General features: G+C 38.5%; 1 protein-coding gene across 5 annotated transcripts in view; it reads left to right on the forward strand.

Moving 5' to 3' along the window:
- Positions 1-24,865, forward strand: part of EPB41L4A (erythrocyte membrane protein band 4.1 like 4A) — a 249,198-nt gene that overhangs the window by 222,097 nt on the left and 2,236 nt on the right. For 3 of the 5 annotated variants that reach the window (XM_014730732.3, XM_070234449.1, XM_005599510.4), the window contains 5 exons: positions 4,285-4,404; positions 18,114-18,161; positions 18,941-19,009; positions 20,046-20,156; positions 21,250-21,331. In XM_014730732.3, the coding sequence (XP_014586218.1) occupies positions 4,285-4,404; positions 18,114-18,161; positions 18,941-19,009; positions 20,046-20,156; positions 21,250-21,331 (430 nt within the window). The remainder of the gene's footprint in view (positions 1-4,284; positions 4,405-18,113; positions 18,162-18,940; positions 19,010-20,045; positions 20,157-21,249; positions 21,332-24,865) is intronic. The other 2 variants (XM_023617865.2, XM_070234451.1) reach the window with 1 other exon arrangement.

Below are 24,865 nucleotides of genomic sequence, written 5' to 3' on the forward strand. Positions count from 1 at the left end.
GGCAGAACTCAGGAGCAACGTGTATTTCTCGTATCATCTTGAAGCTTCATTATACACTTGGTCCGTACGATTTCTCAGGTTTAGCATTAAACATGGCCTTTATCTCAATGACTGATAAGTGAATTAAGAACAGATATAAAGGAAGGTCTTGTTAGGAACAAAATTGCCCAGATAAACGTAGAGGGCAAAGTAAAACCCACAAGGGTTCGTTTGGTAAGGTGAAGAATTTTGCAGGAGAGGTAGAATTGTAATTGGGAAGACAGGAAAGAAGAGACTAGGAAGAGTCATTATCTTCATTATTGTTACCAAACGATTATATGGCATTTCATCTTCAAAACCTCTTGCAAACTTTAAGTATCAAATGCAGTTAAAAGCTAAATTGCGTAGATAGTCTGAAAAAGTGGGGTGTTGAAGCTTGGTAAGACTTGGAAGAAATGTATTAGAATTCTCCTATTCTGAAACATCATTGAGATATGCTCTCTTCTGAAACAACCCTCTTCCTTATACGTTAGTTAAAAAACAAAAGCCTTGTTATGATAAGACTTCCCACCCAAGTATTAACTCTCCGTAGTTGTAGATGAGGAAATAGACAACATATGATAAATGCAGAGTTATTGCATTGAAGGATATCAGAAAGAAACAGCATTTTTGAGGTTCACCTTTAAATGCAACATTTGAAAATGAATACATCCCCAATGTAAATTACGATGGACTCTTCTTTTCTCCTTGAGACTTTCATTTCTATCAGTGATATAAGAACGTATTTTGACTTTTTAAAAGGTGGTATGTGGATCCAACACTTGCAGTGTTTTTATTCTTCATAATGTAAATCCCTACATCAAAATTAACATATAGCAGGAGAAGAGCAAAAAGCAATGCTTGTATATCCCACATCTAACAATAAATGAGACCTACAAGGCAGAATCCTTATAGGAGACATCTTTCACATTTAAAGCTTCCTTTATTCATTCATACATAAACAAAATAGTTAACTCCTGCCTCTTAAGGACTGAGTGTTACAGTATACTTGCTTCTAGGGCTAGGATTTTTCCTTTCCACATATAGCACGTGTATTTTCTGGAGCAGTTTCTTGATAGGCGAAATGACACTTCCATTCTTGTAATGAGGCACCATTAACCAGAGGCCTTTTGTAAGGATGTAATTTCAAACTTCATTACAGACTAAGGCAGCCACACCACCCGTTACTCAGGAAGATGTGCTTCTGTTGTGACTCTCCAGTGAGACTTACATTTTTAATGCACCTTGTTGGAATATTTATGAATCAGTACCACCAGTAGAGGGCATCTGTCTTTGGAACATGTGGGTCACAAGGATATTAACTGACAGGGTTTCACTGCCCTCACTTTAGACTTTTTGATTAGAAAAATAAAAGTTAAAGGTATGTGCCATAGTCTGAGATTCTTTCTGATTTAGTTCTTATTACTAGCAAGGTACAGGAAATATGTGTGCTCTTGTCTCAGGAGTTTTAATTTTTTATTATCAGGGTGCAGTGGAGGATGAAGGTAACCAGCTAAATTCCCCAATAGAAGAGAACGAGCATACACTAATTGTGCTTCCTTTTTAAATGTCTGTCCTTCGGGAAAAGTATGTTTGCCTAAGTCAGGCCTCAGCCTTGCTGGTAGGCTTGACCTCTCAAAAATATTTAAAGATGCTGACTTCCTGTTAAATTTAAAATTGTGAAATTTTGGGCTGGCCCTGTGGCTGAGTGGTTAAGTTTGTGCCCTCCACTTCAGTGGCCTAGGATTTCACCGGTTCGGATCCTGGGTGTGGACATAGCACTGCTCAGCAAGCCATGCTGAGGCGGCGTCCCACCTAGCACAACCAGAGGCACTCACAACTAGAATATACAACTATGTACTAGGGGGCTTTGGGCAGAAGAACAAGAAGGAAAAAAAAAATTGGCAACAGTTATTAGCTCAGGTGCCAATATTTAAAAAAATAAAATAAAATAAAATTGTGAAATTTAGTCCTGCCCATGAACTATGCACCAGTTCAGTTCAGAATGAAAGCTAGAATCTAAAAGCGTGCAGGATTAGGAGTGAGGAGGCCTGGGTTTTATGTCTGTCCCTGGGCAATGTGAGGTGTGGGTTTCTGTGGGAGGGAAGATACCTCCTTGCCAACCTGACATTTTCCCATTGATTGTCTCTTCCTAACTCTGGATCCCTCGGTCCTGGGAGTGTCCAGAACTGCTCCCCCACAGCAGATCTGGTGGGTTACTGGCTGTCACATGATACATAGAATGGCTCAGAGTTGTAGATTCTGGCTATGAAAATACGTATGTGTGTATATATGTGTGTACACACAGACACATGTACATGCTACATGGCATTTTCAAATGGGAATTGATGATTGTGACCTTAAGTAGCATACCTTCTCATATTTTCCCTCAGGTATTTCTAATAGGAAGATTTGTAGCAGTATATGTTCAGTTTTAATTTCCTCTGTATATGCCATGAGAGAAGGAACTATGTTCTTGAATCTGTGAGACATACTACGACTGTATCCTGTTAATTTTCAAATAACCTATTAGAAATGAGAGCTTTAGCAAGGAAGTATACACAGTTCAAAGGCTTGAAGTATGTTACAGATAATTTTTCATTGAACATAATTCCTCTTTAATCTAGAGCGATTTAAATGGTTTCTTCCCTATAAGGTACTGTTCTTTTTTTTACCTGAATTTGCTTTACATTGTCTCCAGTTAAGTTATACGTGAAAGGAATATTTGTCACCCATCTACTGATTTGCATTTATGAGCAAATCCAGATATCCACCCCACAGTCTGTACTAAGTGCTGTAACAGGGCAACCAAAAGACATCTGTTCAGAGAGAGAAATGACTCCAAACTTGTCTGTTCTTTGCATTTTTGTTCTCAAGCAGTTATGCTCATGCAGTCACAGTACTGGGATGCTTACCCTGTGATTCCACACTGTTCTTCCACACCCTGGGAGCGTCAGCATGTGAAATGAACACGCTGGAACAGTTTTCTGAAGAACTCACATAAATTAAGAGTCAAATATTCAGATAACAGGTGTTTGATTTTTGCAAGGAATACTCATGGCTTCACAGCATCATTGCAGTGCATTCCAGACAATATTTACTCATTAATTAAGCACTTGCTTCCCCCTTCTCTAACTCTTTATCCTCATTATTAGAAAGACTTGATATAACAGATATCCAAAACTTCTGTCATGTGGCCCATAGATAGGTTTTATTAGGTACGTACAGTATCTTAACATTCAGAATTGGTTGCCAATACTTAAAATTGAAAAGTTCACTTTAAAAGTCAAGATTTGTGGATTATCTTTAAAGAATGAGAGGATTTGGTAACACTGTCTTGTGGTCTCACATGGCAGGTGCCAATGTTCCCCACTTCCCCCGGCCCTGGATTTCCTTCATTTGCATTCCTGCCTGGCCCCTGACCAGACTGAGTGTTCAACCTTCATTCCCTTTTCAACTTATGAGCATGAATCAGAATGGTGTGTGCCTACTCAGCTGCTAATGCGTGATGCCATCATATTTAACTTTTTGTACTTTCTAGTTTTCTATCTTAAAAAATGGGAATTAGGGGCTGACCTGGTGATGTAGTGGTTAAGTTCACGTGCTCTGCTTCGGCAGCCTGGGGTTCATGGGTTTGAATCCCAGGCACAGACCTACACACTGCTCATCAAACCATGCTGTGGAGGCGTCCCACATACAAAATAGAAGAAGACTGGCACAGATTTTAGCTCAGGGCCAATCTTCTGCACCAAAAAAAAAAATCAAGGGAATTGTGCCTGGCACCTATTGTCCATGAAAACTTTGATGATTACTGTGAATTTTTAACAGCATTTCAAAGTAAAATTATTCATTGCTACTTTAGTACATTTAAAAACATGATTTTGTTTCATGATTTAAGATTAGATCTATAGCAGACACCACTGTTTAGTCAAAACGTAAATATGTTTTAGGTAAATTTTTGTTTGACACATCTTTTTCTTGGGAAATTTTAAGTCAAAGACAGAAGTCTGAAACTACGTAATATAGTAAAATTTATGTATAAGTATTATAATATATACTTATCTACTTATGGATATTTTAATTCAGTTAATACATTCTTAGCTTTGACTGATTTTAATGAAGTTGCTTCTTCTTAAATAACTTTTCATTTCTTAATAATTTTTAAATAACTTATTTGATAACTTTTAAAAGCAGATGCAGGACGAAGCGAGAAACAAAGCACTGTGTGTGGATGTTGACTTCAGATGAATGGTCTTTTCTTTCCAGAATACGGCAGGAGAATGATATGGTTGATTCAGCGCCTCAGTGGGAAGCCGTATTAAGGAGACAAAAGGAAAAAAACCAGGCGGACTCCAACAACAGACGATCCAGACACAGATCTCGCTCGTATGTGGTCTCTTTTTTGATTCAGAAACACTGAGCTTGAAGTGGCTTGCGGATTGTAGGGCAAATTGGGCTGTCTCTTTGAGGTCTTCTAAAGTAATTTAGTTCAACCATGATTATCCCATTGTTTGTTTGTCATATTTACCTTTTTATATTTGTGACATTCATTAACTGTGCTGAAGCCATCGAAGTTGGAGCATAGCCAAAACAGAATGTCATAAACAACAAGGCTATCAAAACCGTGTTTTGTTTTGTTTTTAAACAAAAGCAATCATTCAACTGAGTAAGTAGGAATAGTCTTTGTTCTGGAGCTTGGGTATTGGTGAAATACCTGCTGCTTCTCTCGGTTTGAGTCTGCAGAATTCTCTGAAGTCTTGTTCCAGATTAAACCAGATGTGAATATCTTCCCATCAAATTACCATTTGTGAGCAGGAGTCTGTGAGTGATTCATTACACCCGAATGGTGGGATTTGCCTGCTCCTTCCGTTGCTAGGCAATGCCTTGTGTGAACACAATTACCCCGTAACGATGAGATTGCCAGTCCCCCAGATTAATTTTCTTTTGGGCTGATCAAGTTTATATGTTTTTTTTTTAATGTGTGAATCATTCAGATTTAGACTCCCAACCCCACTTCCCAAAGCATACTTTTTTAAAATAAGTGGGGACTAACTACCTATCCCTTTGTGATACTGGTTGGTTAGATGTCTGGTGTTGCTTACACATGGAAGGAAGGATAAGTGTCTCAGGGCAGTAGAAGGACGCTGAAGAATGGGTGTAAAGACAAACTGTAGAGGTAGGTGAGGGAGCCAGGCAGAAGGGTGCCAGCTCGGGTTAACAGAAGCCAGGAGAGGACGCCGGAGGGTACACCCCAGAACCCTCTGTACCTCTAAGAGACGCTTCTCAGTCTTAGATGCTTGTTTTGTCTTTTTGTTTCTATCAGTAATACATTATAATGATTGATGTCTGTTTGTTTTGTAATAGGAAATTTGCAAGTAGTCACTAAACAGTGTAGACCATTATAGATTTACACATTATTCCATAATGTTTTTGTTCTGGAACCTAACTAGAATGTTCCATTTAAAGAAGAAGTTAGGGGCCACCTGGTGGCATAGTGGTTAAGTTCATGTGCTGCACTTCAGCAGCCTGGGGTTCGCAGGTTTGGATCCCGGGTGTGAACCTAGCACTGCATGTCAAGCCACACTGTGGCAGCATCCCATATAAAATAGAGGAAAGATTGGCACAGATGTTAGCTCAATGACAGTCTTCCTCAAGCAAAAAGAGGAGGATTGTCAACAGATCTCAGGGCCAATCTTCTTCACAAAAAATAAATAAATAAAGCAAAAGTTAATGAAAAGTTTCCTCTTGGCTACTGCCTCCTCCTAGCTCCCTTAAACAAGAGAGCTTTAGATCTGGATGAATCAACACCTCATTGAAGACAATTTACCCAAAAGGCACAGAACCCTAAGATCAGGTGCCAACATAGTCATAGGTAAATCTTTTGCCACATGTTTTTCCCTTTCCATGTAGCATCTTTTTCTATGGAGGACTTGTAATGCACAAGGTTTGGTGACTTGGTATTAAATGTTAAAAACAGCATTCAGTTTTTCTAATCATTTCTAAAGCACTCTAAATTCAATTAAATGCCAATAGTAAATTTCATTTATTAAAAAAAGGGGGGGTAAAATAAAATTAGGAAAAATTCTATACAGAAATTTTGAAGAAGTCAAAAAATATTACTGGAAGCAATAGTAAATAAATGGAACAATTCATTTATAAATTAAATTGATAAATAGAATGATCCAAAGTTGTTGAGTATTATATTCAATTATATCCAATTATATTGTGGGGCAAATATGTGGGCCTGGGAATTTAATTATTTTAATTGAATGATCTGAGATTCATATAACAGCCTAAGGAATAAACTTCTTTTTTAATTGAGATAACTTGAGGTGAAATTACATACAGTGAAATACTCTTGTTCTTGTGTACAAGTCAATGAATTTTGATAAATGTCTGTACAGTGTGTCCATCACCCCAATCAAGATATAGAATAACAGGAGGTCCCTCATGCTCCTTCTAGTCAGGCTCCACGCCCCATAGACAACCACTGGTCTGACTTCTGTCACCATGGGTTAGTTTTTGTCTCTTACTAAACTTTGTATAAATGTAAGCATACAAGAATACTCTTTAAATCTGGCTTTCTTTCACTCAACATAATGTTTTTGAGATTAATCCATGTTGTATGTATCAGTGCTTAGTTAAAATTTTTGAATAATACCACAATTAGTTTATCTATTCTTTTCTTGATGGGCGTTTGGATTGTTTCCAGTTTTTGCTGTTATGTTAAAAGCTGCTATAGACATTCTGTACAAGTGTACCTGTGGAGTATGTTATCTTTTGCCTTGGGGTAAATAACTGGGCGTGCAATTGCTGGGTTTGAGCATAATTCTAACCATATTTAATTTTATAAGAAACTACTAAAATGATTTCCAAAGAGGTGGTTATCATTTTACACCCCTACTCGCAATGTATGAGTGTTCCAGTTCCACCCCATTCATTCCAATATTTGGTTTTGTCTGTCTTGCTAATTTTAGCAAGTCTAGTGGGCTTGGAGTGGTATCCCATTGTGGTTTTAATTAGTATTTCCCTAATGACTAATGAAGGTAACCACATTTTCCTGTGCTCATTAGTTACTTGTATATCTTCATTTGTAAAGTATCTGTTCAAGTTTTTGCCCATTTTTAATTGTTTGGTTTTTTTTTTGTAGGGTTCTTTGTATATTCTAGATATAAGTTCTTTTTCAGATATGGATGTTGTGAATACTTTCTTCCTGGCTGCAGTTTGCCTTGTCATGTTCTTAAATTGTGTTTTGATGAGCAGACATTTTAAATTTTAATGAAGACCAATACATCATCTTTTTCATTTGTAGTTTAGGCTTTTTTGCGTCTTAAATATTTGCCTACCCTAAGGCCAGAAAGATTTCCTCAGATCTTTTTCTAGCAGCTTCATAGATTTTGCTCTTATATTTAGGTCTGTGATCCATCTAGAATTAATGGGGTAGAGGTAGATACTGAGAAGTTTTCTTCCAGGTATTTATCCAGTTATTTCAGTACCATTTGTTGAAATGCCTTGGGGCCTTTGTTGAAAATCAGTTGACTGCTTATATGTGGGGCAGTTTTGTTTCATTGATCTATTCATCTGTCTCTAAGCCACCATGTTGTCTTTGTTATTGTAGCTTTATAGTAAAACTTGAATCAGGCAGTGTAAATTCTCCAACTTTGTCCTTCTTTTTTTCAAAAAATTTTAAGTTATTTTAGGTCCTTTGCAGTTCTATATAAATTTTTGAATCAACTTGTTAGTCTCCCCAACTTCCCCCCGCTGAAAAACTGCAGGCTTTAGATTAGGATTACGTTGAATCTGTAGATCAGTTTTAAGAAAATTAATGTCTTATGCATCTGTTTAAGTCTTTAACTTCTTTCAGCAATATTTCATAGTTTTTAGTACAGTTATTGCAGTTATGTTATTAAATTTGATCCTAAATAGTTGATAGTTTAATGATATTGAACTTTACTTTTTACAATGTTATTTTCCAATTATTTGTTAGCATTTAGTAAAATGGATTTTTTTAAATACTGATATTGTATCTTGTCATCCTGCAACCTTGTTAAATTGACTTCTTAGCTCTAGAAGCTTTCTTTTTTGAAATTTCTACTTTTGTAGTCATTGTTTGTGAACAGAGACAGCTTTTCTTTATTTCTAAAGAAAATATTTATTTGCCTTCTATTTTTATTTCTTCCTTTATTGTACTGGCTAGATTCTTTCCTCAAATATTTGATATAATTCACCAGCGAAACGATCTCTGCCTGGAATTTTCTTTGTGGGAAGTTTTAACTTACAAACTCTTTTTTTTTTTTTTTTTTAACAGATATTGGGTTATTCAGACTTTCTACTTGTTGGGTATAGGTTTAGGTAATATGTGTTTTTAAAAGAATTTGTTCATTTTATCTAAGTTGTCAAAAACGTTAGCAAAACTTTATTCATCATAATTATTTAGTATCCTTTTAGCATCTATTGTGATATCATTTCTTTCATTCCTGATGTTGACAATTTGTGTGTTCTCTTAATTTTTTTCTTAATCTATCTTTTCGGAGAACCAATTTAGGGTCTTATTTATTTTCTCTGTTATCTTTTGTCTATTTCATTGATTTCCATTCTTTATTACTTCCTTCCTACTTCTTTTGTCTTCTATTTGCTCATCTTTTTTCATCTTCTTAAGGTGACTCTGATTTTAAACCTTTCTTCTTTTTTATTGTCAGTATAAAGTTATGTTTCCCTCTAAGCCCTGTTTTAACTATCTCACATATTTTGATAAGCATTGTTTTCATTAGCACGCAGTTCAAAATAATTTTTAATTTTGCTTGTAATTTATTTGACCATGGATTTTTTAGTAGTGTGTTGTTTAATTTTCAAACATTTGGGGATTTTCTAGATATCTCATTACTGTTTCTAATTTAATTCTGTTGTGGTAAAAAAAAAAAAAAAATCTGTAAGATTTAATCCTCTGAAATTTATTGAGACTTGTTTTAAGACCTGGCATGTGGTCTTTAGTGGTGAATGATCTGGTGGACCTGGAAAGAATGAACATCTTCAGTCGTTGGGTGTAGTCCAGAAACGTCAGGTAGATCTAGTTAGCTGATAGTGTTGTTTAAGATAGTCTATGTCTTTTCTGATTTCTTTTTCTTTTCAGTTATTGAGAGAGGGATGTTAAAATTTCCAACAATGATTGTGGATTTGTGTGTTTCACTAAAGTTCTGTCAGTTTTTGCTTCACATTATTTTGAAACTCTGGTATTAGGTGTATACTTACTTGTGGTGTTTTTTTGGTCTTCCTGATGAATTGACCTTTTTCTCATTATGAAGTGTCCTCTTTGTTTTGGTAATACTCCTTTCTTCATGTCCACTACACACACATGTGTTGTATGTGTGTGTGTCTATAGCTATTAGATGTTTCTGATGCTCACATGGTGTATCCTTTTAATCTTACTTTAAGCCTGAGTATGTCTTTATATTTGAAGCCCATCTCTTGTAGACAGCATACAGTTGGGCTTGTTCTTTTTTTTTTTAATCTAGTCTGACTATCTCTACCTTTTAAAATGAATGTTTAGTATATTTACAGTTAATGTAGTTATTAATATTTTGGAGTTTAAGTCTACCATCTTGCTCTTTTTTTTCTATTTATTCTATTTATTTTTTGTTGGTTTGTTTCTCCTTTCCTACTATACTTTGTGTTATTTGAATGTTTTTGGTGCTCCATTTTACTTTCTCTATTGATGTCTTACCTATCTATACTATTTTTTATCATTATTATTTTTAGTGGTTTCTCTATGGCTTACAGTTTGATTCCTTAATTTATCATGATTTGTTTAGGATTAATATCATAACATTTTACATAAAATTTAGAAACCTTGGAGAAATATAGTTCCTTTCCATTCTTTGTCCTTTGTGCTATTGTCATATTTATTTTTGCATGTTAGTAGCCCCACATTAGAATATTATTATCTTTGCTTAAACAGTAAGTTGTTTTTTTAAAAAAAAATCAAGAAAAGAGGAAAGACATTTTATAGTTAATGAGCTCGGCAGAAAATCGCCCCCTGAATATGTCCATATTTTAATCTCCATAACTCGTGGAGATTTTATGTTAGATGGCAAAGGAGAATTAAATTTTCTCTCTCTCTTTGCAATTTTGCAGGTGGAATTAAGATTGTTAATCATTTTGACCTTCTGCCAGAGAGATTATCCTGAATTATCCAAGTGGGCTCAAAGTAATCACAAGGGTTCTTAAAAGTGGAAAAGGGACAGAAGAGGGAGTCAGAGTGATTCATTTTGAGAACTCAACCTGCTATTGCTGGCTTTGAGAATAGAGTAAGGGGCCATGAGCCAGGGAACATGGGCTGACTCTGAAAGTTGGGAGAGGCAAGGAAATATATTTTCCCCTAGAGCTTCCAGAAAGAAATGCAGCCCTGTGAACACCTTGATTTAGGCCAATACCTTGAAACCTGTGTCAGATTTCTGACCTACAAAATTGTAAGATAATAAATTTGTGTGTTTTGAGCCACCAAATTTATGGTAATTGGTTACAACAGCAATAGAAAATGAATACAGTTACCACATGTTTACTGTTGCCAGTGCTATATTCTCTCCTCTGGATCTGACATTCCATCTTCCTTCTTTTAGCATTTCTTATCATACAGGTGTGCAGGTGATAACTTCTCTTAGTTTTATTGTATATGAAAATGTCCTTATTTTACCCTTTTTTGTAACAGATGTTTTCACTAGCTATTACAAAATTCTGGGTTGATAGTTTTTTCTTGCGCATTTTAAAGAGATTGTTCTGTTGTCTTCTGGTCTCTGTTGTTTCTGATAAGAAGTCAGTCTTCATTCTGTAGGCACTGTATGGAATTTCTTTTTTTCACTAGCTTTTATTTTTCTGTAGTTTGATGTTTTTTTTCTTTGCTTTTTTTTTTTTTTTTAAGATTTTATTTTCTCCTTTTTCTCCCCAAAGTCCCCCAGTACATAGTTGTATATTCTTTGTTGTGTGTCCTTCTAGTTGTGGCATGTGGGACACTGCCTCAGCGTGGTTTAATGAGCAGTGCCATGTCCGCACCCAGGATTCGAACCAACGAAACACTGGGCCACCTGCAGTGGAGCGCGCGAACTTAACCACTCGGCCACCGGGCCAGCCCCTGTAGTTTGATGTTTTTCACCAAATTTGGGAAATTTTTGGCCATTATTTTTCAAATTCTTTCTCTCCTTTTGAGCATCCAGTTATATGTATATTAGACCATTTGCTATTGTCCCACAGGCAACTGAGGTTCTGTTCATTTTTTAAATCTTTTCTCTCTCTCTTTGCAATTTTGATCATTTCTAATGACCTGTTTTCACCTCCATCAACCCCTGTTTTCCCCTTCTGTGGTCCAATCTGCTATTAAACCTGCTCAGTGAACTTTGTACTTTCCTGTTCTATAATTTCAATTTCTTTATGTACTTTCCATTTCTCTGCTGAGGTTTCAAATCTATTCATTTATTATGTTCCATATTTTTCTTTAAATTGTACATATTTATAAAAGATGTTTTAAAGTCCCTATTGGTTAATTCCTACCTCTGGGTCTTTCAAAATCTGTTTCTATTGACTCCTTTTATTTTTTTGCCTAGATTATGGTTATGTTTTCCTGCCTCTCTGCATGTACAGTAATTTTTCATTGTATGCTGGAAATTTTAGATTATATGGTGTAGGAGGTCTGAATTACTTGAATTACTTTGTCTTCCTTTGAAGACTGTCCAGTTTTGTTCCAGTAGGCAGCTAAATTACTGTTGGGTCCTCTTGATCTTATTTTATGCTGGTTTTATGCTTTGATGGGATGGGCCTTTTAGATTTTGTCATTAGCCTGGGATATGTCCTTTACTTTAGGCTTGGTCCTTATTCCTAAAGCCTGGCCTTTCTGAACTCTTAGTTGAATGCATGCAGTGCTTGGCCTGGCTTCTCTACCGTGGCTGCAACAGACCTTGTTCTCTTGCCGCTTCACACTCTCTGGGGTCTCTGTTCAGCTCTCAGCCTTGCAGCAGCTTGCTCTGTTGGGCTCACCAACTCTCACCCTGCTTATGTGTAGACTTAGTGCAGCGAACATACTCAGCCAACCTCTTAAGGAAAACCCTCCCATGCGGACTTCTGGAGTCCCCAGAGCAGCCCCCTTTTTTCTTTTATCCTGCACTGTAAATTTCAGCCTCATCAACAGCCTCAAATTCTGATCTCTGCCTTCGCAGCCTTGTGTGTTGCTTCTTAAGTTCTGTCTCCCTGCACCACACTGGACAAGTGCCCCAGGGCAGAAAACTGGAGCAAATGGGAGCTCACCTTGTGCCTCCCTTCTCTCAAAGATCACAGGCGTATGCTTTCTGTTGCCCAGTGTCTGCAAAACAGTTGCTTAGTATGTTTTGTTTTATAGTTTTCGAGGATGAGAAGGTTTGTCTGATACCAGTTACTCCATTATGGCCAGAATCTGAAGTTCAGAAATACTCTTTTGAGGTAGAGAAATATCTTTAAATTGGATATTGTTTTTATCAGATCAACTGAAATCAGAAAAGATTCTAATGGTACTTTAAATTTAAAATCTTATTTAAACTTTCTTTTAAATTATATCGACATGATTAAAATACCAGATCAGATAGCAGGTTGTCTCAGAACGATGCAGTTGTATGAGAGAACCCTGCTAAGAATTTGATGTTTATCTTTTTTGGAATTTATTTATTTATTTTTAAAGATTTTATTTTTTCCTCTTTCTCCCCAAAGCCCCCCGGTACATAGTTGTATATTCTTCGTTGTGAATTCTTCTAGTTGCGGCATGTGGGACGCCGCCCCAGCATGGCTTGATGAGCAGTGCCATGTCTGTGCCCAGGATTCGAACCAACGAAACACTGGGCCGCCTGCAGCAGAGCGCGCAAACTTAACCACTCGGCCAGGGGCCAGCCCCTGGAATTTATTTTTAAAGCAAACCATAAGGAGATTTAGCAGATGTTTGTGATGACTTCGTAACTGAGCTTGATTAACTATATGGATGATATGGCCAAAGTGCAGTTAAAAAAAAACCTAAGTGCAGAAAAAGAGAATCTGTTTGAAGAGTAGTTCATTCGGAAGTTGCTCTGGCTGCTTGGTAAAAAGCAGATTGAGAGAGTGAGAAAGGAAGCAGGAAGAGCAATTAGAAAACTTTTGCAGTGGTCCAGGTGAGAGATGGTTTTAGCTCGGAAAAGATGGTGGTGGAGTGAAGAGAAGAGGATAAATACGTGTTTTGGAAGCAAAGCTGACAGATTCGTAGTGTGAGAGAAATCTTGAATGAATTTTAGCTTTTGAGCTGATCAGTGGAGTGGGTAGCCATGCCATTTTACTGAGATGGGAGACTGTCAACATTTTTGTTTTGTTAGGTTTGAGAAGCCTAGTGGGTGATCAAATGGAAATAAGTAACTGGATAAATGTATTACAACTCTGCAAGAGGTTGGGTCACTTTATAAAGGACAACTGTGCCCTGGCTTTTATTTGAGCTGTGACATTAAAAACCTGAGGTTTGTTGACAATTAAGAAAATACCTGTTGGATGCTGTTGTCAGACTTCTGCCTACATTCTGGGCCTCCCAGTTTTAGCTTATTATGTAATCTCCGCCAGCTTCCATTGTCATCGCTACAGCACAGATAATACCATCCTTATGGGATTTTACTGGACATTAAGTCAGATCACATCTGTCAAGTGCTTATGATATCATAAATGCTCACAATTGCACTCACTATCATTAGTAAGTTCTCCTAAGTAAGGAGTAAGGCCTTAGTTAATCTTTAGAAACACTACAAGATATTTGATGTTTTTTCCTTGAGATGAGGAGGAGGTGAAAAGTGAAGAAGGTAGGGTAGGGCCAACTCACAAAAATTAGAATTTGGTCCTATGAGAGTTTAGCTACTAGGAACCAGTAGAGGTTGTTTTTTAAAAGTCGAAACATGGCTAGAGGAAAGTAATTTACATTGTTCTTCAGATATATTTATAAGTATATTTAGCATTTCAGATCTACAGTAAACCACTTCTCTTTCAATTACTCCCATATTCTTGAACTGCTATTGCAGTGTCTATAAATTGCCCATATGGAAGTATCTACTGAGGGTCAGAATGTTATGATACATCATTCATACATGATTCATTCATTCTGTTTTTTAATCCCTAATGATAAGCTAGAAAATCATATTCAATACTAGAGACATATAGTAGTATAAAATACAAAACCCCTTTCTCCTAAAAAACATTAAGCCGAAATATAATTGGGTCTCACCTAGTAAAACGTTGAGAAGTGTGTATAGTTCTATGTGGTACGTTTTTCAGCTGCATTCCCATGACATTCATGTTTACTTATCATTAGAAAAAAAGATCCGCTTCGATGAAACTGCTTTTCTATATGGGTGACCCTTTACTCATTGGGATTTTTGGAAGAGGCAGTGAAGCTAAAACAATAGTTCCCAGGTTCAACTTGTGTACGTAAGAAGGCTCAGGCTCCCTCTGGTGGCGATAATGTCATATTATTTTTATTGAAAAGTATTGATAATGTGGAAGATGCGGTTGTCAGGGTGAATATTCCTAGTGAAACACAAAGCAGAAGTCTGGTGCCTTAGATAAAGATTTAGCATGAAGCCCCTGGAAGTGACTCCTGAGTGATCTTCAGCAGCTGGGTTGCTGGGCTCTGTGGCTTCCTAAACCTTCGTTAATTCTGAGTGGGGGAGAGGGAAAAAGGGGAAGAATCAGATACCTCCTAATTATATCTATTCTGACCTCCCAGGAACATGGTGAGAAATTACGGAGCTATTTGCTAAGTGCTTTGGGTTCTTTAAATAAAGATGTTTTGTAAACTTACAGTTTCTTAGTAACATATCTTCAACTCTAAATTTCCTTTTAGAGCAGTGGTCAGTAGTAAGATCATAAAAATAATAAGTCAAATGCTGCCATATTTGTTATTTTTAGCATAGTAAGGTACACAAATTGTAGTGTATTATATACTCTAGTATAAGATGTCGCATATAGTATAGTGCAGTGTTTCCTAGATAATGTAACTGGAGTGTTTGGAGGTGAGGAAGAAGACTGGGTGCAGGGATGGGGTTTAAACCCTTTGTGGTTTTATGAAGTATCGTTCTTTAGGGTTTTGGAAGAAAGGAAAATGATTTCTAAATGATGTCTCATCAAAGTAATTTCCCTGAAAAATGAATATTAATTTAAAGTGGACTCTTGGTATAAGGCGTGGACGAGGGATGCTTTTGAAAAATATTGGGCTAATATTGGACCACATGTGTATTTTTTTATATATGTCGTACCTATGGACAACTCAAGGTTCTGTTGTTCTTAGGAACTTATTTCAAGAGTTCAAGTAGAACATCCGCATAATTAAGGGCCTGTTAATTAAGAAAAAGAGCTGTTAAAATTCCACAGCTTTCTAAACCCACAAAATGATGTTGAGCTGCAGATAATGGATTCATCCTAGATTATTGATTAAATGTGTGCAGATGTAAGCATAGAAATAGTACATTCCTCATTAGCATGTAGCCTGTGTTTACATTCATTAAATCACAGGTGGTCTAGCAGTAGGATGAAATTAGCATTTTTTTTAGTTTTGGAACTTTTCCCTGCCTTAAAGCTGTTTGAAACTGCTGGCCATTTCAGAACTTAGTTTAGTTAAACATATAACTATTATGGTGCTATAGAATTTAAACATATAGACTAAATTCTGGACTATTTAGGCCCAATATTTATGGCTGGATGGACTGATGTTCTCATTCGAGTTAAGATAACATTTCTGTTAATTCTTCTGAGATAGGAATGAAAGGCATTTCCTGTGGAATTGCAACGATAATAATTTTTTTAAATCATGAAAATAACCTTATGTTTTTTTCTTTTCTGATAATTAAGGTAAGAAATTCTTTTGGCTAAAAAAAAATCAGACATGATAGAAAAGTATAAATATGAAAATAAAATTACCTGCAATTCCAACACTGAGAAATATCCACTGTTATCAGTTTTCACATGTTGTTCATATTCACCATCTCTCACCACTAGGCCTGGTATGGAGGTGGTGGGCGCCGTGTCCGCCTTGCCCCTCATTGTTCTCATTCTCCCTCCCTCTTTCCTCAAAGCCCTCAGCTTTGAATCTCATGCCATAAAATTATACCACTGCTTGTAGTTTTCATCAACTGTACCCTAGGCCACACTTCCTTCATTCTTTTAAGATTTAATCCCTGCCTCAGTGTCATTCTCTCCACCTCTCCATTCTCTCTGTTACAGTATCCACATAATGGATCTTTACAGTAACTTGGCTGCTCAGTTCCTCCACCTTAGCTGCTTTACTTCCAGGTCAGACCTGGTTTTCAAGCTGGGGCAGTTTTGCCCCCCAGGGGACATTTGGCAATGTCTAAAGACTTTTGATTGTCACACTGGGGCAGTGTTACTGGCATCAAGTGGGTAGAGGCCACAGGTGCTATTAATCATCCTACAATGCACAAGACAGCACCCTACGAAAACAAATTATCTGACCCAAAATGTCAGTAGTGCTGAGGCTGAGAAAGCTTGCTCTAACAAAGGTAGCCTCTCTCTTGTGCCTTCCTAAAATAAAGAGCTTCCTAACCTAGGTATTATTTAATACTTTAGCCTATTGAGTGACTTTCTGTGAGTATTCTTGGAGGCAGGAACTATATAGCTGGAGTACAGTTAGAACAGAACTATCTTTCTCTGGGAATGGAATAATAGCTTAGTGCTTTTTAATATTAACACCTTCTCTGGCAGTATCATTTAATGGGTTAACATCTTGTCTGGTGAATCAGACTAGCCAAATGTAGGAAAGGTAGATTCCAGGCAGGAAATCCTTCCAAAGCAGCATTTCTTAAGATTTTTTTTAAGCATACAGTTTTATTCTTAAAATCCACAATATCACATTTTATATGTCTGAGACCAAGGCTTCATCCCTTGTCCTCCATGTTTTGACTCCTTTTGAGTTGACTGCAAAGTATCTACAGACAGATTTTTTTTTCTCCACAAGGGGAAAAACACTTAGTGAATTCAGTTGTTATAATGTAGCTTATTGTATTCTGTGGGCTCAGAAAGCCCTGCCAGAATGCCTCGGTGGTGCCCTTATTAACTGAGAAAAATGAGAGCAATGATAATATCATATGTTGAAAATGATATTGAGCCCAGAAATGCTGACATGTTATGATGTAAAATTCCACAGGACAGAGTATATTGATGGCTTTGTTTAGCTCCAGGCCTTTTAATTGTTAAGGTTTGGGTCCTTTCTTTGGGACTTTATTAGACCTTAGTTCTCTTGAAAGGACTCAGGAAACCTTATTATTTTCTCATTAGGAAAAAAAATCATCCTGTGGCAACACTAGATTTCCAGTATTCGTTGCTATTATGGGGAGTGCGAAGACATGACTGCTGACTTGGGATTTCTCATTCCAGGAAGTTAAAGATAGTGGTATAATTTCTACTAGTCGTTCTTGGAGAAGAAGAGATTTGTGGGATCTATAGTCAGGGATGGAGAAGAGCATATCAAGAGTGACAGCATGAGCCACAGATAGGTCCAGCATTTGTGGGCCCATGCTTTGGCCCCGAAATGCAGCATCAGACGGAACATGAAAGGTGGGTTGGTGGCACATAGTCTGCCAGTCTGGGCTGTCCCACCATTTTCTTTTCCCTTGTGGTTGCTGCTTCTAGGTAGCCATAGATTATGTTGGGACTCTTTCATATTAATAAAATCAGGATGAGTTCTTCTTTTTGCCTTTACTTAGAAATAGTTAGAAGGACGGGAAACAGAAGCCACCCAAATCATTCTTCATTGTAAATTCACCACTGGAGGGTGTGTAGATTTGCTTCTGCAGTTCTAAGCTCTATCATCAAACGAAGCCCTGGTTAGGGCTGGTTTTTATGTGATTTTTCTTAAGTGGTGCTGGCAGATGGATTATCTGGTGTCTTTATACTAACCATCCCTCGTTAGCTCTCCCTGCCCAGTCTTTTCTTGTCTGGTCTCAGCCGGCAAATAAGAACTTCACAGTCTGGAAACAATGTTGTAGCTCTGCTTAAGTTAGTTATTAGATTGTTAGATGAAACACGTTTGAGGAGATGAGTGTTGTTTTCTTTATTTATAGGAGAAGCCCTGATATCCAAGCAAAAGAAGAGTTATGGAAGCATATTCAGTGAGTACTGGGTTATGTTTTTGCTGAGGAAGACTGGCCCTGAGCTGACATCCGTGCCCATCTTCCTCTACTTTTATATGTGGGATGCCTGCCACAGCATGGCTTGCCAAGAGGTGCCATGTCCGCACCTGGGATCCGAACCAGTGAACCCCTAGCCGCCGAAGTGGAATGTTTAAACTTAACCGCTGCACCACCGGGCCGGCCCCCATCCTCATCGTTTTAAAACCCATGTGGTTTTAAGGCATTTATAAGGAAGACCACTGACACCAAAAGGCAGCCTCAGACTGAAGCCTGTCAAATGGTCTTCATTGCCGTCATTATGTGGAACATGGTGCTCACAGTGGGGGTGCCTTAGCATGCCCACAGCCAGTCTACAGGCAGCCCTGATCTCTCCTCTCCTAGGCCATTTAGCCTTGCCTCTAAGTGGGCCTCAGACAGGCCAATATTTTATAAATAAGTACCAAGGACAACAGGTTCAGAAGAAAAAAAGACACCTAGTGCAGGGGATAGGAGCAGATCTTTTGTAGGGAATGGAGGATGGCTGGAGCACCATCTACCTTCTGGAAATAGAAAAACTGGAAGAAAGTAGAAGAGCTAGAGGGAACATTTTCCTCCCATTTTTCCTTGAGTATATTCTAGTTTTTAAATCTTTGTTCCTGGCTTACATTTCTATTAGTTTTACTAACACTGTGTTTTGGGACAAGATTAGAAAAAAATGCACCTGTCAATTTCTCTATTCCAGCATGGCAACTTTAATTTTCTTGCTCTTTCCCTTCTAGAAAGGAACTTGTGGATCCATCTGGATTGTCAGAAGAACAATTAAAAGAGATTCCGTACACTAAGATAGAGTGAGTATGTCTTTGAAAATCTTTTCACCCAAGTTTTATTAGTACTTACAAGTGAGTGATCCATTTTTACTCTTCAGTGGTGTTCCATGCAGTGCTTTCATTTGTCTTGATGTTTTAACTAAAATTGAAAATAACGACAGGGAGAGGGGTAGAGAAGGGTGTATTAAAGCTAATTATTCTCCTTTGTACTTGTATAATCATTGTCATCTCCTATTAACTGCCTATTTGTATGTGGTAGGTACAAATGGGGCTTTCGATGGTTAATGTTAGCTTTAAGATATTCATTGATTGGCAACAATATTTCTTATTATTTTAACACCAAGAGAATTTGCTGACCATAAAACCCTGTCATATAAGCCCAATCTAAGCCCTGTCCTAGAACTAGGACATTGAACTTGCTTCATGAAAGCCTAATGGGATCCCTGTCATCCTCAGTGTAGGATGCCGCAGCAGAGGACCTATTTACTGTTTTCTGCCCTGCTATTATTGGTTAAGAGAAAGTGAGAGCCCGCTTCATTGCTTTACTTCCCTTCTGTAACCCAGGCCTCCTTCCCTCTCCAGTCAAATTGCAGGTTGGTACACACCCTGCCCACCTCCACCCCCACCCCCTCATCTTTAAGCCAAAGATTGAATTGTTAATGACAGGCTAGTTAGTAGCTAGGACAAAAGCAGCTTTTTCTGGTAGGAATACCATTTTGTCTTCATTGAAGATTTTTTTTCTTCCACACTGCTGGAGAGAACTCAACAATTGGGAATAATTTCATAAATATTTGGTAGTTAAAAAAATATACATATACACATATACATACAAATATTATAAGGAGTTTCACTTTCATGTATGGTCAGGGGAGCAGTTTTCTATTGTAAACTTGTGAAATTTAAGCCATTTGGGCTTTCCAAGCCCAGAGGTATCATGTTATTTTTGAAACTCTCAAAGTCATTATTCCTTTATGGTTTCAATGTTAAAGAAGAACTCCAGATTATCCTGTTCTGACTTCAGGTGTGTTTGTTTCTGTGTTTTTTGTTGCTTGTCCAGGACTCAAGGTGACCCAATCCGCATCAGGCATTCTCATTCGCCACGAAGTTACCGCCAGTATCGCAGGTCCCAGTGTTCAGATGGGGAGCGATCCGTTCTCTCGGAAGTGAAGTAAGTAGGCAAGCCGGAGGACATCATCACCTTCATGGCTCCAGAGAAGCACAGTCCAATAGAACTTTCTGCGATGATGGAAATGTTCTGTATCTATGGTTATTGAGTATTCGAAATGTGGCTACTGTGACTGAGAAACTAAACTTGTAATTTTATGAGTTTAAGATTAAATAGCCATGTGTGGTTAGGGGCTACCATACTGGACAACGCAGATATGGATCATACTGAAGCTGATTTACAGCACTTCCAAGCTATGTGCCGAGGCTTTTAGAAGAAAGGGAAAGAAAAACCCATGAGCTATGGTATTGTGAGTAATGCAGACACATTTGAGGGAGGTTGACAGAAAAGAGTTTCTTTTGATCTGGCGAAGAGTTTCTTTTTGATGGCTTTTCTTTTACTACAGCAAACATCAGATATTACAGTAGTTTGTTTCTTTGTGCTATTTTTCCTTTTGAGGAGAACAGCCATATCTCAGCTTGACACGCTAGGTCCCATATCTTAAATGAATATGTTAACTTAACAGTTATGCATCCATTTGTAAAAACACTACAGTCATGGAAATTCATGCCCTTGGGATTGCTAGTTGGACTGTTAACCATTAAACTCTGAACTAAGGCTCAAAACTTTGATAAACAATCAGTTGGGAGATGGGCTAGCCCAGTGGAGAAAGGTATTAGGCCAGTTTTGTTTGAGTTTTGTTTTGTTTTGTTTATAAAATGTAGAACCTGGCTGTCTGTAGCTCCATAGGTTTATAGAAAAGAATAAATGGCCAATAAATGTTTCTCTAGAAACAAGTCAGAAAGCCATTTATACAACACGGCACGGTAGGAAAAGCACACAGGAGCCATATCTATGTTTTATTCTTGGTTCTTCTATTTATTTGCTGTGATTTGGGGCAAATTACTTAACCTGTCCAACTTAATTTAATTCAAAAACCGTGATTAAATGCCTCTTTGTGTAAAGCACTGTGGTAGGCACTATAAGGAATACAAAGATATATAACACGTGCTTTCCACCCTATTGCTCTCTTCTAACTCAAGCTGTGACTCTAGGTACTGTCGCAATCATTAATTGTAAAACTCGCTCTCCACAGTTCAAAAACAGATCTCGTTCCTCCACTTCCCGTGACCCGTTCTTCCGACGCTCAGGGTTCTGGTGGCTCCACCGTTCATCAGGTTGGTGATGACAAAGTTTTAAGAAGGGGTTGTACTGATGACAGGTTGAAGAAGCACTTTTCTGAAAGTTCTTTTGGGGAGGTATAGTAATGAATCTGACTGCACTCTGAGACTCTGTTTTTTAAAACAACATGTACAAAATGTGGAAGAAGGAAGGAAGGGGTGCGTGATCAAGACAAGGTCCAACCTTGACCGAGTTACATTAGGAGTGAGAGCTAGAGGTAGTGCCAGGTCTAAAATGATATGAGGCTTGGGGCAAAGCCAAGGATAACAAAGATTGTAACATTGTTTGTCACCAGAATAAAGCAAAAATGGCTTCACTAATTAAAAAAAAATACTTTTAGATATTTTTTGAGCCATAGAAACAAGGAGAAAGTGATAGACTCACAGGGGGCAGGTGTTCTATTGTTAACTGGTGGTAGACAGAAGAATTACTCAAGTCCTACTTTATTTCTGTCTTATTATCAAAGAGAATTATTTTTATTCTGGAAACGTTTAAACAGTGTAGTTAAAAGGGAATTTAAGGACACAGCAAAGCTCTGACTGCCTTAACAAATTCAGTGTAACCCTCAGCCAGATTAGATACATAAGGGGAGCGCTGGGGCAAACATTTCAGCAAGGTGTTTGATGCCATCTCTCATGGTATATTTTTTAGTAAGATAGAAGAAGTGTAGGCTTTGTAACATTGCTGGATGAAGTTACATCTGGTTAAATAACCACTCTGAAAATAAAGTTGATGTTTATAATGGACCAGTGTCTACCCATTGTTTGCAGTGCTGTGGTTTTCAGTCTTTTATTGGATCACGGATCTGTTCGAAAAGCAATTATAACTACAGTCTTTTCCCATAAAAATGCATGTAAGCACACACACAGTTCTGTATATAAATTCAGGGAGTTCATGGACAACCTGACTAGGAACCCTGACTCCAGAGCATCCGTCATGCTCTGCCTTTTGTTTGTCCTGATTCATTTTTGTCAATGACTTCTGCAAGAACAGAAAAAGCCTATGCCGATTTAGGTTAGGTTCCCTAGAAACAGATTCTGAGATGGAGACTTGCACAGAGGAAGTTTATTGGAAAGCGCTTTTAGGATCAACACTTGCAGGGGAGTAAAAGGTAGGTTTGGGCAGAGGCAATAAGGGAACTATGTAGTGTAGTCCCAGTAAAGGCATCACTAATCCCATGAGGAACTTGGGAGCTGAGATGGCCCTTCAAATTCATGCCACCAGGAGACAAGGGGGTTGGGCCTTTCCACACTCACTCACCCTAGAGTAGTCACTGGATAAAGGGAGCCCCTGGTGGGGGTGTGGCCTTGAATGGCTCTCTTCAGCTGAGGGCAGTTGCTGGGGAGGGGCTCAGTGTTGAGTTGTACAGCAGCCAACACTCCCAACAGCTGGGAGGAGGAATGCCTCAGTCTGGAATGGAGATCCGGGTGGTTAACCACAGGTTCCATACAATCTGCATGATATTTGATTAGATAAATCTGAGAGATAATAGGTTGTCCAAACAGTTTGTTTCAAGTCAACAGCACTTTTTAAAAATTACATTCGTGATTAGTAGTTTAGACTTTGCATTCAGACTGATCTGCGTTTGTGTCTCCTCCTCCCCACATACCACTTACGTGACTGGGAGCAAAGCGTTTAACTTCTAAGCTTCAATTTGTGTGCAATGTAGATAATAACCTGCCTATTAGGGTGGGTTACTGTGAGGAAGATTAATAAGCACTGTTACTTTTCAGAGCTTTTTTTGGTCTTAAATTTAAGTTGGTTTCAGTACAAATAGGAATTGTACTGTATTTTTGCTTTTCCAGCTACTCTCTAACTAATCACCATCACTTAGGAATCTCAAACATCTTAAATTATACACATTACCTGTTGAAAGAGTAGCTCTCACTTTGCTGCACCCAAGAACAACTCACTTGTTCTGATCAATGGTGCTGAATCTAGGCTTGTCTTCTGATAAGTGGTGCTGAATCTGCCTTGTCTCTGGGGCACCTTTGATTTTGAACTCAACAAATATCTGAGCACATCTCAGGACTGACAGGCACTGGTCTGTGCAGTCAGCAAACTACAGCCCATGGGCTAAGTCTAGCCTGCTGCTTGTTTTTGTACAGGCCAGGAGCTCATAATGTAATGGTTTTTACATTTTTAAAGGGTTGTTTGGGAAAAAAAAAGCCGGGGGGACTATACAACAGAGACAGGAGGTAGTCCACAATCTGACCCTTTACAGAAAATGTTTGCTGACCCCTGGCCTGGACATAGAATATAGAAGTAAACAGGCAAAACAATAAAAAAATTAGGTAAGCATTATGAAGAAACAAAGGCATGCATTAGAAAATCAACAGGTGACCTCACTTTAGGTAGACAGGGTGGTCAGAGGAGGCCATCTTAGAAGGTGACATGTAAACCTGAAACCTCGCAGGCGAGAAGGAGCCAGCCGTGTGAGACCAGGTGGAAGGCTGATGTAAGCAGAGGGAAGAGCATGGGAAGGAATGCTGAGGCTCGAGAGGGTCTGGGTGTTTGAGGAGCTGAGAGGGCACGCGGTCTGAGCACAGTGATTGAGGGGGAAGGAGGGCAGATAATGCAGGGCCTTAGATGCCATGGGAAAAGAGTTTGGGTTTTATTCTATTTTCAGTGCCAAAAGGAAACCACTGATCTTGTTGCCAGGTGGAGAAGGGACTTGAGTGGCACGTGGAAGCAGGAAGGTTGCGTTTCTGGAGTTCTGCCATGGTGCCGGAGTTCTGGCAGTGGCCTGGCCTCCCTACACCTCACCTCGCCTTTTCATGCAGAAGGCTAGTAAAAATAGGGTGGATAAAGGAGTTTGATTCACTTAGTGATTTCCTTGAAGTTTGCAGGCAGAGAGGACAGGTTCAGTCCTAGACAAACTTGCAGGAAGGTAGTGCTTGTTTGGGTAACCTCCCAGCTCTTTTTCTGGTGCTTCTTCTGATATATTAGGTCTCTATTCCCCTGCTAACCCTCATATGTACTGTCCCCTCCTCCTGCTTCCCTGGCTCTCTAGAATCTTCTGTCCCAAACCGATAATGCCTCACGCTCCAAAATCACCTTGGTTCATACTCCCCATGCTCAGCAGAGTTGCTCCATCAGTGGTTCTTTGCATACCAGTAAAACAAATTAAGCCAGTCATAGGAAGAAATGAAAGATAATTTCTTAATGGGTGATTTATTTTCAGCCCAAATGAATCTCACAATAATAGAATTCTGGACAGTGTAGCTCATTAGGTGTGAGGATATGCTATGGGGAAGTAAACATGCTTGTTAGCCACATCTACTGACAGGTTGGGCCGTCTCTAAAAAGAAGTCAGAGCAGGCAAGCTAAGCAGAGGAAGGAACTGTGTGGGACACTGTTAGTGTCCTTCTCAGGGCCTCTACCTGTGGCTGTGGAAGATGTACATGACCCAATTCCAGAAGTCCTGGGTGTGGTGCCCAGGCCCTGGTAGCTAGGCTCCGTGCTTCCCCGTTGTGAGTCCCTCATAGTCTAAGTCCCCCCACCCCAGCTGACAGGGTACTCTAACTCCA

This window comes from Equus caballus, chromosome 14 (assembly GCF_041296265.1).
Source record: "Equus caballus isolate H_3958 breed thoroughbred chromosome 14, TB-T2T, whole genome shotgun sequence".
Lineage (NCBI taxonomy): Eukaryota > Metazoa > Chordata > Mammalia > Perissodactyla > Equidae > Equus > Equus caballus.